The sequence below is a fragment of the Caretta caretta genome, chromosome 1, assembly GCF_965140235.1.
Source record: "Caretta caretta isolate rCarCar2 chromosome 1, rCarCar1.hap1, whole genome shotgun sequence".
Taxonomy (NCBI): domain Eukaryota; kingdom Metazoa; phylum Chordata; order Testudines; family Cheloniidae; genus Caretta; species Caretta caretta.
Window position 1 is genome coordinate 113,277,649 of NC_134206.1, and position 15,889 is coordinate 113,293,537.

At 44.3% G+C, this 15,889-nt stretch overlaps 1 protein-coding gene across 1 annotated transcript in view; it reads right to left on the reverse strand.

The window, feature by feature from the left end:
- Window positions 1-15,889, reverse strand: part of SH3RF3 (SH3 domain containing ring finger 3) — a 395,417-nt gene that overhangs the window by 56,840 nt on the left and 322,688 nt on the right. Inside the window, exons 5-6 of the mRNA XM_048856416.2 lie at window positions 6,811-6,911; window positions 2,560-2,730 (exon numbers count right to left, since the gene is read on the reverse strand). Coding sequence (XP_048712373.1) covers window positions 2,560-2,730; window positions 6,811-6,911 — 272 coding nt within the window. The remainder of the gene's footprint in view (window positions 1-2,559; window positions 2,731-6,810; window positions 6,912-15,889) is intronic.

Below are 15,889 nucleotides of genomic sequence, written 5' to 3' on the forward strand. Positions count from 1 at the left end.
GCAGAAAGCATTTTTGCCTTTTAGCGCTTTTCAGTTTCTTATTCTAGCTATGACATGCTGCATTTAGCAAAGTCTTGCTGATCTGGATCACCAGTACCACAGCACGAACCTTTTACTTGTTAAGAGCTAAAGAGTCAAGTACCACAGGCAGCCAAGTTGGTGTATAAAAATCAGGTAAAGAAATTTAGATTAATGAATAATTCAGGAATTACAAAGCTACAACGTTAATTCTTTTGGCCCTGAAATGCAACCTTAGACCGTCAGCCAGACTACAGGTGGGGCAAAGTGAAAACAATGTTACAGTTATTCAGAGAGTCTAACCGATATTTATTTTGTTTTGGTTCAGGTTCCGATTCAATTGCAGTCAGTGTGTTGGGTTCAGTTCTGGTTCAAGCCATCACAAAAAACCCAAACAATGATTCAGTTATCGGTTTGAACCAATTTGAATCAAATATCAATCTTACTGGAAGTAAATTCAAAAAAGAGAGTTGAAACTTAAAATTGAAACTATTTTGATTTTTTACCATTTATCTTTAACTTTAACTTCAACTTTACATTCATTTTCCTAGTGCTTTTATGTTGTCAAATAAACAATTTTTTTTATGAACAATTTGTTTGAGCAAACTAAAATAAGATCTTCTAATATTTGCTGTGTCATATTGGACTTCTGCGGTGAAAGGATAAATTTGAGTTTGGAGCCTGGGCCCTGCCTCAAGTGGGGCAACTGGCGGGAGGAAATGCCCCAGATACTGGAGATGGGTCAGAGGAGGCCTGCGTAAGGGGCGAAAGGGTTGGGGAGCCACTACCTTTTCCCTTGGGTTTGAAGAGTTATTGTTAACTTCTGGGACCAGGGAGGATTCTACCTCTTTCCTCCCCAGGGGCAGTCTCAGAGATCTGCCTCTGGGGCCCCCTGCTGCCTCATGTGGTATGCAGGCTGCTCCTAAACTTCCTCTCTCCCTTCCTACTCTTGTGGGATGGCCTCCTTCTGTTCTCATTCTCATGTCATTCTTTTCTCATTACAGTAGAACCTCAGAATTACAAACACCAGCATTATAAACTGACCAGTCAACCACACACCTCGTTTGGAACTGGAAGTACACAATCCGACTGCAGCAGAGACAGAAAAAAAAAAAAAAAAAGCAAACACAGTACAGTACTGTGTTAAACGTAAACTACTAAAAAAATAAAGGGAAAACAGTATTTTTCTTCTGCATAGTAAAGTTTCAAAGCTGTATTAAGTCACTATTCAGCTGTAAACTTTTGAAAGAACCACGATGATGTTTTGTTCAGAATTTTGAACATTTCAAAGTTACGAATAACCTCCATTTCCGAGGTGTTTGTAACTCTGAGGCAGAGGGAGATTACAGGTTTGCGGGACCCTGGGTCAGAGCAAGTGGGGGTCCCTCCCCCCATTTCTGCCTGCAGTTCCCTCCATCCCCCCAGCGCTTCTGCCGGGGAGCTAGATCAGGGCATGGGGACTTCCCCTGCCCACCCAGTGCTCCTGCTGGGGAGCGGGGTCAGAGCGCGGGGGCTTGCTGTGGGCGGGCAGAGCAAGTCGGGGCATGCCCATTTTTCCAGGGGCCCCCCAATTGGCCGAGGCCCCTGGGCACGGGCCCCGTTGGCCCAGTGGCTAATCCACCACTGACTGGTCTGAGGTTCTACTGTATACTTTCTAGTACCAGTCACATGTCTATTTATTTTGTTGTCTTGTTTTATAATGAAAATATGGTCACAGTAGTTTTTTTAGAATATTGAGCTTAAAAATGCAGAACCTTTAACCCAGTAGCCCAATTTTTTTTTTAGTTCAGTTCCAATTCAGGTTAAGTAAGTAGGATAAAATTATACTTGAACCAGAACTGAACTGAAACAATACCAGTTTGAAATGGTTCTCTGGTTTGGTTTTGGTTTGACACCCTTCATTTATTTATGTTTCTCTTTACAATTTATGCTTGTCTTTAGTTTTCTATAAAATGCTGTCAGAAACAACCTTTGTTTTGGTTTTGCCAAACAAAACTCTGACCAATGAAACTTTGCAAAATCCAAAACTGTGTTTCTTCTCACTTCGTTCTATTTCTGAAACACAGATGGCTGAAACAGAATAATTTATCAAACTCTCCTTTCGCCTCTGAACTTTGGGGGTTTCTGATAAAATTGAACCTCCATTTAAATGACCCTGCAGTTTTGGTTTTACAAAACCAAAATACAAATGATGAGGTGTTGAAAAACAAACTACAATCTCTCCATATTTTTCTCATCTCTATTGTAAAAACTCCTTTAGTTCCTTTTTTTGGATGTGGACTCCATAGCTCATAGGTTCTTTAAAATAATGGGATAAGCAATCCAGATAAACGGTAAATGTAGTAATTTTAAACAATTAATAATGTCTTTTGAAAGTGTGAGTGATTCTAAAATCAAAATCAACAAACCAAGATACCAAAGATGCTTTTGGGGAAGAGTGTAATTTAAAACTAGATCTCCCCATTTTTCATTTTTCTTTAGAAGTAGGAACCCCTGCTTCTATTCAGAGCTACCTAATGACCTCTGGCCAATGGTCCTCACCTGGAAACAGGAGTCACGTAGTTGCCTGGAAAGACTCCAGACATTCCCGTTCTCAGAGATGTTCCCTTGAACCAGCCATCCTGACACTTCTCAATGACCCGATACATTTCACCTTTACGCAGCTCCAGCTCATCATTCTTCTGAGGCTTATATGCATACAGAGCTAAGTAGCTGCAGGGAGAAGTTACACACATGCTGAGCAAATAGATGATGCCAAAACAAGTGACGTTCAGGTTCTTATTTCAGTCGAACAGTGCAGGAAAGCCCTGTGACACAGATGCTGCTCAGAAACAATGACTAAAGAGGGGACATAATTGAGGTATACATAATAATGAATGGCACAGAGCTGGTTGATCAAATACTGCTATTCATCCTCGCTCACAATATGAGAACAAAGGGGATAGTTTATTTTATTAAAAGGTAGCAACTTTAAAACTGACACAGAAATACTTTCTCACACAATCACAATTAGCCAGCTGAAGTCACTGCCACAAAGTAGCACTGAAGCTAAGGCTTTAGCAGGATTCAGAAAAGGCTTAGATATACATATGGGTAGCAAGAATGTCCAAAGTTACAATATTAAGGATTTTTAAAAAGCCAAATGTCTGGAGAGGATATAAATTCGTATGTTTCAGAGCATGATCCAGCCTCTAACTATAGGGGTCAGGAAGAAACTTTTCTTTTGAGCAGATTATTTCACAAATGCCTGCTATAGGGTTTCTTCATCTTGTATTACCCTCGCCAGAAACAGGATACTGGACTAGATAGACCACTGGCCTGGTCCAATATGAGAATTCCTGCATTTCTCTGTGTGTGGATATGATGATACTCTTTTAACAACTGTCTTAGGGCCAAACCATGGCATTCTTACTCAGGCAACACTCCCATTAAAATCAATGGGAGTTTCTCCATAGCAAGGCCTCAGAGTTGAGTTCTTTGTTTGCAGTATGCTTTTTGTATGCAGTATGCTTATAACCTTAGTCTTTATCTCAATATGCACAACTTAATCTTGGTCTCAATATCCATAACTTTTTATATATTTAATTATACTTTTATTTATTCCCTTTGTTTATGATCTTTCCTTTCATCTCTCTTATGTTCTTGCTTCATTACTTCAGGGACAAGACTCATGCTATGAAATACGACAACTTATAGCTGCTAAAATTAGTTCCAATGTTTGGGGAGATGCTTGTTGAAAATTCAGAATGATTGCTTGTACTTTGGGGGATAGCTAGGAAGCCTGTTAAGGAAAAAATAACAAGAACAACCACCCTGCAGCACCTTCTATCTTATAAAAATCAAGTTTTTTGACACTATCTCCTTGCCACCAATACAAAAGGAGATTTCCAATCATCCCTGTTTATGATTGCTCATTCCTGAGTGTTGTTTTGAAGGCAGTACAGAAGGACTAGAACAAATGGGTGAAGGCTGTGAAAACTGCATTTACCCTACAAAATGTAGCAGAATACCCTCATATTGAGGAAAGGTTAGAAGGGGTTCAGTGCATACCTAGTAGCAGAGAAACAAAGAAATAATGAAAACTATAACCACAGTGACTGTAGACCTGCAACCAATAAAAATGATGCTTGGCTTTTTACTTCTGCTTTTTAGCAAATATAATTGAAGAATAAATCCTATTAGTTTTTCCTATTCTATTCCTTTATGTTACCAGTAGATTTTTATTTTGCAGCCAGTAAATAAACAACAGTAATGAGTAGAATACAAAATATTTGATAACAGCTCCTCTGGGCATGCTTAGGTTGATGTACTTGGCTCCATTTACCATGTGCATGTGATATACTTATATTTCATTAGTCAACAGACAGGAGAAACCGTTCTGCATATTTTTTGTTCAGTCTGTATAATCAGGTAGCAATGATCAGCTCTATTGGTGCTCACTTGAAAGAAAACATGAGGCTGCATATTGTGACAAAGTTCCTCCTCTGCCTCGGTGGGTCCTGCACTTATTGGCGGATTTGCTTGCCTCAGAGATTCACGGCAGCCCTCAGTTTGGCCACTCTTGCTAGTGGCTCAAACCTGTCGTCCACTCAGCTAACCTCATCACTGGCCAGCATGGGGGAAAACGGAGAACAATCCCTGCAGTCTCTGTGTCCCACCTAGTGGGTTGGGGACAGGGCAGATCCCTTTCCAATTTAGACCTTCCCTTCTGGTGTTTCTCACAGACCAGTTCAACTCCTCTTGTGTCTGATCAAGAGTTGGGGGGAGGGAGGAGGGGGAACCCGGGCCCACCCTCTACACCAGGTTCCAGCCCAGGGCCCTGTGGATAGCAGCTGTCCACATGTTCCCTGTATCAGCTGTGTGACAGCTACAACTCCCTGGACTACTTCCCCATTGCCTTCCCCCCAGCACCTTTATCCTCACTGCAGGATCTTCCTCCTGAACCCTGATCACGCTTGAACTCTTCACTCCTCCAGCAGCACACCTTCTCACTCCCTACTCCTGGCAACCCCCTCTGCCCCACTAACTGATGGGAGGTCCTTTTTAAACCAGGTGTCCTGATTAGCCTGCTTGCCATAATTGAATCTAGAAAGTTCTTAATTGGCTCCAGGTGTCTTGATTGGTTCTGGCAGGTTCCTGATTGCTCTAGGGCAGCCCCTGCTCTGGTCATTCAGGGAACTGTTCATCCAGTGGCCAATATATTTGCCTTCTACCAGACTCCTGTATCCTACTGGTCTGGGTCTGTCACAATATGAAATGAAGAACACTGAAATGCATCTGCCTGACATGAAAGAGGGCTACATGTCTCAGTGCTCATCCCTCAACACAGTGCTCTGTTAGGATACAATGGAGAGTGCAGAGGCTGCACAGCTTGGGACCAAGAAGCATGACTCATCTCTGATTAGTACTTGTTTAGGTCTTTATATTATGGACCCAATTCAGAGGTCATGTGTAAAGTGGTGGTACAACTTAGTCTAAATTAGACTGTCTTAGACCTACTTACCCTTTTTATCCTGCACGTGAGTCATGCTGGAATGCTCCGGAAAGCTGTTCCTGTACTTTGTTTGGCACTGATGCCAAAAGCTGGCAGGATTCATAAAAGGATTACACATACACATAGACAGCAAGAATGTCTGGAGTTACATTCGTAAGGGTTTTTTAAAAAACAAACAGTGTTTAGAAGGGATATAAATTCTCATGCTTCAGAGCATGAGCCAGCCTCTAACTACAATTCTGGTACTACTGGTAACTGTAAGCTGGCACCTCCAGCCAGTGATTTGACCTGTCCTAAGGTATTCTTGTTGTTGAAATCATGTGTTCTGGAACTTTTTTTTTTTTTAAAGGACTTGAGCACTGATTTTATCAATATGTAAAGGAATCTTCCCTTGCAGAGCAGAACTCCACCTGGACCCTAAGCATCTGAAAAGGTAGGAGGAGGATTTGCCCCATCACATTAATATCACACAGGCTCCACAGAGTGGCTGCAGAGTAATGATACAATTCTCTCATCAGAATCTCAGAACAATGAATGATGTTTTGTATCCTCTAAACTTTAGTACCGAATTGTGGCAGAATGGGTTTACTAAGGGCTAGTTTTCATGGTTTTGAATTTCCTATTCCATTTAAAGCAGATCTGACATCTCATTTTACATGTATGTGTGTGTCTGAATTTCAGCTACTGTTTTAGGATATTATACACACAAACATATGTATGTTTAGGTTCAGTTGGGTTTTCATATATTTTATTAGAAGAAAGGGTTCAGTAGTTTAATGACATAGGTACCCGACATATTCACTGGTCTAGAAGAGAATTATTATACTGGATTCTATTGCTCTTATACCCTACCTAATCAACCTACTGTTCTTCCACCTAGTATTTATACACTCAAGATACTCTTGCACTTAAAATGTTCCATTTGATGTCTTTGGTTATTGTACTGAAGAATGTGATTGGACCGTTTTTATGGTTAAACACAGTTCATCTGAACGATGATTGACTCAGTTGTTCCAATGTATGGGAGTGTGCCTTCCTAAAGCCTTTAATTTAAGGGAGCAGGCTTTCTCTAGCAGATAGATTCATATAGCTGTAATAAATATTCTGGAAGCTAAAAAAAGGACTATGTAAAGAAAGGTGACCTGGCCTTTCACTGTTCAGCAGAAGGTTTGAGATTGAGATAACTGTATTCAAAGAGCTACTGCTATGAGAACTACTCTTTCAAATAAAAAACAAAATCAAAACCACAAGTGATTTGCAAAATGCCTGAGTGTGATTAAGATGAACTGGCCGCTTACATATTGAGGGGGAGCTGGACCTTTGTCTGTGTCCCCTGATCTCCAATTATTGCACTTGTTCTGGGTCCAGCCACTGTAGCTGTTCCAATTGAGGAGGAGTCCTGAAAACATAAAAATAAGATACACAAGAAGTGAAATACATCATTTCCTAAAATAGAGGGTAAATACATCCTTTGTGAGTTTCCAAGCAAAGCCTATTTCTCAGATTTGCCACCTTACTGATATTGTATCACAGCATGGTCTTTTAGCCTCAGAAATTCCAAGAATACTTTTCAGGCATAAAGGACAGTAGCTTGTTAACAGCATTTCCACAGGCATGTCAGAATAGTTCAGCTGTAACTTGCATATGAACCTTAAAACATTTAGAAAGCAAATCCACTTGGCTAGTTTATAAAACCAGTTCAATATTTATGCCCCCTGTAATGGTGTCTAATTTGATAAGAACATTTTTCTACTAGCTCATTTTCTTTTCCTTAACACTTTGGTTAATTTTCATATATATTTCGAAAAACAGATAATTTTTCACTCACTGATGTGATCTTATTTGAATATTGCTTTTTATGGTCATGAACCTTTATCTCCTTAAAGAATGGAGACAGATAGCAGTGCAAGTGAAAACAGGAGCATCAGTGTGGCTGAGTATATATAGAACTGGGCTAAGATTCAAGAGACCTTGGTTCTATTTCCTTGCTCTGTCACTAGCCTGCTGGGTGACCCTAGGCAAGTCAGCTATGTGCCTCAGTTTCCCCATCTGTAAAATGGGGATAATGATACTGGCCTCCTGCAACAGAGTGCTCTGAACCAGCACTATGGTCACTGCAAGTCAAATTAGTTTTCCCAGAGAAGGGCCTGACTGAGGGAAGCTGGAGCTAATTACTAGATAAGTATGAGCTGGGGGAGCCAAAGAGCTAGTTAACCCATTAACTGGAAGAGTTGAAAGGTGCCCAGGAAGGAAGTGCAAGAAAAAGGAATGAGAGAGCGTGGGAGAGGCTAACAAGGCAAGGATAAAGGGAGTTCTCTTTTCTCTGGCAAAATGTTTGCATATCACTGTAAACAGAGTTGCTGCACAGGACTGTGAAGGGGTGGTAGATGAGATAACACAAACAATGTTGGTGTTTACAAACCAGAGGTGTTAGAGCCAATTGTAGGAGAAGACAGGAGCAGAGCGCTATGCCTGTTACACATCCTTTGTTAAGTGCTTTGAGATCTACTGATGAAAAGTGCTCTATAAGAAGTAGGTATTATTTTAACTGGAAAGTTCACTGCCCTCAAGTTGTAAGGAGGTAGATCAACTTTTGATGCTACAGTGTGTTCAAGATACCTCATGATGAACGGGGTCTTACAAAAGCTCCCTCAAAGTACTGCAGGATGTACCCTTCAATGGACCTGGCATCTGCATAAATATAGTAACTACATTTTTAACTTCATTAAAGGCCTGACCCGGAGAGTTGCCGAGTGCCCACAATGCTAATTGTAGCCAAAAGCTGTGGTCCCTCGGCACCAAACTAAATTCAGGCAACTCTAAGGTCCAAAGAGCCAAATATTGAAGCATTAACATCTGTGAAATACACCATATGGATTGAAGTTATTTGAAACCATGGGTGCATATCTGTGGGAAGAATTTGGCTGTGTACTTTTAGAGGCTGCCAATATATGGAGGTTACTTACTGGTTCTTCGAGATGTGCTGTCCCTCTTTGTATTCCACACATGGGTACACATATGCAGTAGGCACCATGTGTCTGTTGGCCTGCACATGCACCATAAATCAACTTGTGCCCTGACCAAGGGTATGAGAGTCAGTACGGGTTGAAACCTCTCTGATTCCTTCTCTTACCGCAATCCCACAGGATCCAAAGCAGAGGGGAAGGAGGACAGGTATAGTAGAATAAGACCACACATTTCAAAGAATTTAGTTATAGTAAGTAACCTCCATTTCTTCTTTGAGTGACATGTATTCCACACGTGGGAGATTGGCAAGCAGTGCTCAGATTGGAGGTGGGTGTGAGGAAGTTGGTAACAAAGATATCTATGACACTGCAGAGCCCACTACTACATCAATAGCCAACTAAACCATAGTGTGTCAGGAATGTGTGGATAGAACTCCAGGTGTCTGCCTTGCACATGTTCTGCAGCAGAACATCATATAGGGATGCCATGGAAGCAGCTTGTACTTACATGGAGTGAGCTGTGACTCCACCATGCCCAGGGGAGAGATTTTTGCTACTTATAGTACTCAAGGATGCATCCCAAGAGCCACTTAGAAATCCTCTGGGAGGACATGGCTTGATCGTGAGATCTCTCTCTCTCACTCTATCGCTGTTGCAATAAAAAGTCTCAGTGATTTTCTAATGGGTTTGGTTCTTTGCAGGTAGAACACCAGGGCATGCCAAACATTGAGGGAGTGAAGTCTCTTGTCTTCCGTGGAAGTGTGGGGTTTCGGGAAAAATACAGCTAAGCGTATACTTTGATTGATGTGGAGCTTAGAAACAATCGTGGGGAGGAACTTGAGGTGTAGTCGAAGATACACCTTTTCTTTGCGAAAAACTGTTTACAGAGGGTCTGCCATAATGGTTCTAAGCTTGCTGACCTTCCTGGCCGAAGCAATAGACACTAAGAACACCACCTTTATGGACAAGTAGGTCATGGAACTTGTTGCCATAGATTCAAAAGGTGGACCTGTGAGCATCAACAGGATGAGATTAAGGTCCCATTGAGATGTACGTTTGATCACTGGTGGGAGGAGCCTCGTAAGGCCTTTCATAAACTGTACAGTAGCTGGATGAGTAAAGTGGGCCATGAGGTAAAGTGAGCCCAGATTGTGGTGCTTGATTTCTCCTGCTCCTAGATTAAAAGGTTTGGGAATGGGTAGATCCTGACTGGGGGGCGTCAGGGGTCCTTCCCCACTCTGAATCTAGGGTACAGATGTGGGGACCTGCATGAAAGACCCCCTAAACTTATTCTTACCAGCTTAGGTTAAAAACTTCCCACGGTACAAACTTTGCCTTGGCCTTGAACAGTATGCTGCCACCACCAAGCATTTTAAACAAAGAACAGGGAAAGAGACCTCTTGGAGACGTCTTCCCCCAAAATATCCCTTCAAGGCCTACACCCCCTTTCCTGGGGAAGGCTTGATAATAACCCTCACCAATTTGTACAGGTGAACACAGACCCACACCCTTGGATCTTAAGAACAATGAAAAATCAATCAGATTCTTAAAAGAATAATTTTAATTAAAGAAAAAGTAAAAGAATCACCTCTGTAAAATCAGGATGGAAAACACTTTACAGGGTATTCAGATTCAAAACACAGAGAATCCCCCTCTGGGCAAAACCTTAAAGTTACAGAAAACAGGAATAAACCTCCCTCTTAACACAGGGAAGATTCACATAAAACAAAAGATAAACTAATCCGCCCTGCCTGGCTTACCTATACTGGTTGCAATATTGGAGACTTGGATTAGGATGGGCTGGAGAAGATGGATTTCTGTCTGGCCTCTCTCAGTCCCAAGAGACTACAACCACGTAAACAAAGAGCACAAACAAAAGCCTCCCCCCCCTCCCCCCAAGATTTGAAAGTATCTTGTCCCCTTATTCGTCCTTTGGGTCAGGTGCCAGCCAGGTTAGCTGAGCTTCTTAACCCTTTACAGGTAACAAGATGTTGCCTCTGGCCAGGAGGGATTTTATAGCACTGTATACAGAAAGGTGGTTACCCTTCCCTTGATATTTATGACAGGGGGGATGGGAAGCAGAGGTGAAAGTGGGCCGGTACGGTGTAGCAGTAAGAAAGTAGCCACTGGTACACAGCTGACGTTAAAGTGTTGCCATGGCAGCGCTTTAAGGACTGTACTAGCAGGGCTGCTGATAGGGGCGTGGCAGGGAAAGGGGCAGCTGCCCAGGGGCCCGGCGATTTAAAAAGTAGGGCGTCGGCGGCTGGAGCCTCGGGCCCTTTGAATCACCAATAGAGCCCCGGGTGGTGCAGGCTGGGCAGCGCTAAAGGGCTGGCTGGGGCAGGCTGGCCCCCAGGCCTGCCCATAGGCATGGGAAAAGTAGGGGTGTGGGGGGGTGCTGCAGCACCCCCAGGCTTTGCGATGAGCATGGCCCCGTGCCAGGGTCCTATCTGCCAGTCTGCAGGGGGCCCTGCTGCTGCCCGGGGTCCTGGCCATGGGGCTCTGCAGCCACCCCCAGCTGTGGTCCGAACCTGGGGCGGTGAGGGGCATGGACAGGAGCGGGGGGGGGGGTGCAGCTCAGCACACCCACCCTAAAAATTGTTCTAGCGCCACTGGCCCTGCCCCTTTCGGGGCCCAGAGTCAGGCCTCCTGCATCTTGCCCCCCAGGGGTCCGGCAGCCCTGCATACCGGTAAGAGATTTAAGTTACTTTACTCCCCTGGTGGGAAGACATCCTTAGAAGTTCCATGAATGTCTGGGCCAGTAGCATGCTAAGAGAATGATTTAGACTTTGTTGCGACATATCTTCCCTATGATCTGTGGAAGCAGAAGAATGGAATGAAAGGCATATCTAAGGTCACTCATCCCAGACAGCAGAAGAGCATCACCCTGGGAGCTGTGACCCATGGCTCCTCTGGAACAATACAGGGGAAACTTTTTGTTTGGGACACAAAGTCTCAGTGGTGTATCCCATTGTGTAAATATTTCACTTAGGACCACATCATGGACCTCCAACTCGAGGTCAGCTAAAAAGCGTTTGCTTAGTCTGCGTACAAGGGAGTTGTGAACACCAGGAAGGTAAACAGCCTGTATCGCGATGTGGCTGCTGATGCACCAGTTTCAGAGTCTGATGGCCTCCAGGCAGAGGGGACAAGATCTCGCTCCTCCCTGTTTGTTTATATAGACCACGGTGGTGATATTGTCCATCATTATCTGCATGGAGCAAGCGAATGAACGGAAGGAAGGCCTTGAACACAAGGCAGGCCACCCTCAGTTCCAGGACGTTTATATGTAATCCGGCCTCTTGTGAGGTCCAAGTACCCTTAGCAGTGTGCTTGTCCACATGAGCACCCCACTCCAAGAGGGGTGAGAGGGCTGAAGTGATCACCCACCATGATATCTCATCTGTGCTGCTACCACAGAGAGTATTTTTATAAATACTCTGCGTGCCATTACTAGCCAAAGGAGGAGGACTTGAAACTGGAAGTGTTCCTGGTCTACCATAAAACTCAGGAACTTCCTGTGTGATGGGTGGAGACATGCATCCTTCATGTCAAGAGCTGTGAACCACATCCCTTACCGATGTCAACATAAAAATCCCAAATTTTAGCTTCTGAATAAAGATGTCAAGTTGCCAAAGGTCCAGGATAGGTCTCCATCTTTTTGGGGAATTAGAAATAGAGGGATTAGAAACACCTCCCCCCCCCCGCAAGATACTGAGGCAGGTCACATTCTATTGCCCCTTGGTGTAAAAGGGATTCCATTTCCTATTGAAGATTCACCTTGTGAGACTGGTCCCCAAAGGGGGACTGGGACAGGAGTTTGTGTGGAGGGAAGGAGGAAAACTCTATGGAGTATCCATAATGGATAATCTCCAAAACCCAACCATCCATAGTGATCTTCCTCCAGTGGTGGGCAAAGAGTGTGAAATGGCCCCCAATGGTGAGGGGGGAAGAGGTGGGTGGCATCAGAGGTGATAGGGAGGTCTCCACCAGTATGTCAAAAATAGCCCTTGCCCAATGTTTGGGAGTGAGTAGAGGCTATGACAGTAGAGGGGTCAAGAAGCAAAGCTACTGAACCCTCTGAGGTTTGCACAAAGGCTTGGCTGGGCGCTGGTAATAAGGTGTATGAGGACGGGGTGGCTTCGGTCTGTAGGCCTGTCTCTGGTGTTTCTTCCTGAGGGCTGGAGTATAAATCCCCAGAGAATCCAGAGTCAATGTTGAGTCCTTTAAAGAATGGAGGGATTCATTCCTGGATGGTGTTCCGAACCTTCCTAGGAATCCTTGACGATTGCAGCCAAGAGTTCCTCCTCATGACTAAGCCAGTGGTCAGACTTATAGAAGCTGTGTCGGCTGCATCCACTGTGGCCTGGGGAGCTACTTTTGCCACTAGCTTTCTTCCCTCAATGAAAAGGGACTGAAACTGGGCTCTGTCCTCCATGGGAAGCTTGTCTATGAAATCTGCAAGCCTGGAATAGCTGTTAAAATCGTATTTTGCTGAGAGCGGTTGGTAATTAGTGACACAAAATGGCAGAGATCTCTATGGAGATCATCTTCCTCCCCCTGAAGTCCAATTTCTTCAAGCCCTTATCTGATGGTCTAGCCCTTTGATAGTGTGACAGAGCCCATTCTGTAGCCACCTCTACCACCAGCGAGTCGGGGGGAGGGTTAGAGAACAAAAATTCAACTCCCTTAGCAAGAACAAAATAGTTCTTCTCGGCTCTTTTCGGTGCAGAGGCACAAGATGCTGGAGCATGTCACACCACTCTGGCTGGTTCTAGTATGGCCTCATTGATCAAGTGGGGCCTCCTTATTCGGTCTCCGAGGTGGCAAGATATCCAAGAGCCAGTGTTGAGGGTCCTGGATCTCCTCTAGTGGACTCTGGAGGTCATTGGCAACTCTTTGCAGTAGCTCCTGGTACTGCCAATGGTAATCTGGCAAAGATGGTGAGGAAGGAGTGTCCGCTTCATCTGGGGATGATGAGGAGACACCTGTTGGAACCGTCAGTCCCTGTGGATCAGGGTCCACCTCTTCCTCCTCGTACACCAATGGAGGAGGAAGACTGGTGAGAAGGTATAACTCTTGAGAAAAGCCTGGATGCCTGCCTTAAGGATCCCACAGACCCCAATAAGGTCAGAAAGAGGGACTGATCAGTTATGGGGGACCCTAAGGGAATCAGTACCAGCGGTCCCTGGGAGGGTTGTATTCAAAGGAATAGCGAGCGTGACTCTTTGACTGTGTGTCAGGGCCCAACTGTCTCTGCAGAAATACTGGAGCAGCTATCACCTTTGACTCATGTGGGCCTGAAAACTGCTCCTCTGGTAGCAGCAGGGCTGTTGATACCAGAATACACCTGCCATATGGCTGGAGGTGGGATGGTTCCTGGGATATCCTCCAGAGTATAACATCTCTCAGAAGACCCAGGCCAGAAAGAAGTGGAGACTGTGGATAAGGGAGGAATATATCCTCCGGTGTTATATAAATCTCCATACACCCTGCTGTCTGACTGGTTCCAGCAGTCATGTTTGATGCACTCGGTGCATCTATGGCAGCCAGATGGTCCTCAGATGAACAAGGAGGTACTTACAATGGGTCTGGATCAGCACTCACAGATGGAACCAGCCAACGTTGGTCCTTACCCTTCGGTACTGAGGTGACCAACAGAACCGGCAGATCTTTCTTTTTACGTGCTTTGCCCTCCAACCTAGGGGTCTTCAGTGGAGCCAGTTCCTTAGGTTCCAAATGTGACATCTTACCCAACTTGGACAGGCTCAGGGAGGGAGCACGTCTCTTATGGACAGTCCTCGATGGTGATCTGTCCTTACGCCCATGAGAGTGTCCGCTACTCTCATGGGAAGCCGTGGATGATGAGTCCTTGTGCTAAGGCACTGGTGGCTCTGCTCCTAAGCATGTGCTTGGAGGGCATGTGCTCGTTAGTTGAGGCCAATGTATGGGGGAGGGGGCCATCCCTGGCCTGGATCGGAGAGGGGCCTCATAGTTTTCTCCTTCAGGTGCTCTCTCAGGCAAAGTTCCCAGGCTTCTCAAATTCTGGTTTGAAAGCAACAGATACTGAACTTTGCAGAGATATGAGCTTCACCCAGACAGTTGAGGTAGTGCTGATGTTTGTCGCTGATGGAGAAGAAGTGAGGGCAAGAGATGAAATTCTTGAATCCCAGGACTCTGGGCACAGTCTTGGGGAGAAAGAAAACATTCTATACTAACTATACTATGAACTTTAACTAACTATTTAGCTAAGAAGTATAACTGTTCACAAACGTCTTTACACATTGTACAGTGAACTGAAGGAGGACACAATTCTGACTCAGGCCATGGAGCGGTAAGAAGGAACTGGAGAGGCATCGAACCACACTGCCTCTTGTACCCTTGGTTGGGAGCACAAGGAGATCTATGGCACATGCACAGTCCAACAGACACAGCTTTGAATAATTTCCAGACTCAGGTGCATGCGTACCTACGTGTGAAATACAGATAGGGACCATCACTCACAGAAGAATGTGTCCAATGGTAAGCAGTGAAGCCACTTACTCAAGCTACAGGAACTCAGACAAAGCAGTAGTACTAAGAATCTCCCTCTCCTAAGGTACTGTGGGATGTTTCAAATGCACGGTTTAGTCACACTATATATGTTGTGAAGCGTGACAGAAATTATAAATACTTCCTTCAGGCTCACATTCTAAGCTTAAAACTTCCGTCAGCAATTTATGTGACCGCCATCATGGGGAAATGAGGTCAGTGTAGCAGCGCAGGAGCAGCTCACAAGACTGACAGTGGGAAGTCGGGGAGCTCAGCACCTTTGAAAACTAGGCCTCAGATATCTCATTTGAAACTGAGCATTATCCTCCAAGAAGGTACGAGCCACACAGGTATTCCAAAACAGTATGGGATTGGGCTGAGGAAAATCGGGAGGAAGGAAAAAACTGGACCTTGAAATAATTGGCTCGGCTTTGTCTCCCTTGAAATCCTTGGTAGTCTATACATTGGCAACAAATACATAAAAAATTAACCAAATTCTTATGTTTATCCGCTTCTATATTATATCTAGTAAATAAACAAATTATATTATATGCAGAGGTGGGCATACATGTTTTCTGGTGACAGTTGTTGAGGGGCATTGCTAAAGGTAATGCAGCCAATTTAAAAAATCAGTGCTGTTAGCTAATTAATCTTTCCCCGAAAAACAGAGTGGGCTGCTGGGATACCAGAGAGACAGGTAAATGCTAGAACACTGGGACACTGCATGTGAACTAGTGCTCTAGCTTTTAAAAAAAGTTTTGAGATCTGTGTTCAGAGTTGAAGGTCACGAATGCAAATGGGTTTAGAATCTTATCAGAATCCCAATTTATTTACATCAAAAAGCCACAGCTCTGTCTGGCACGATTAATCATGACTGACA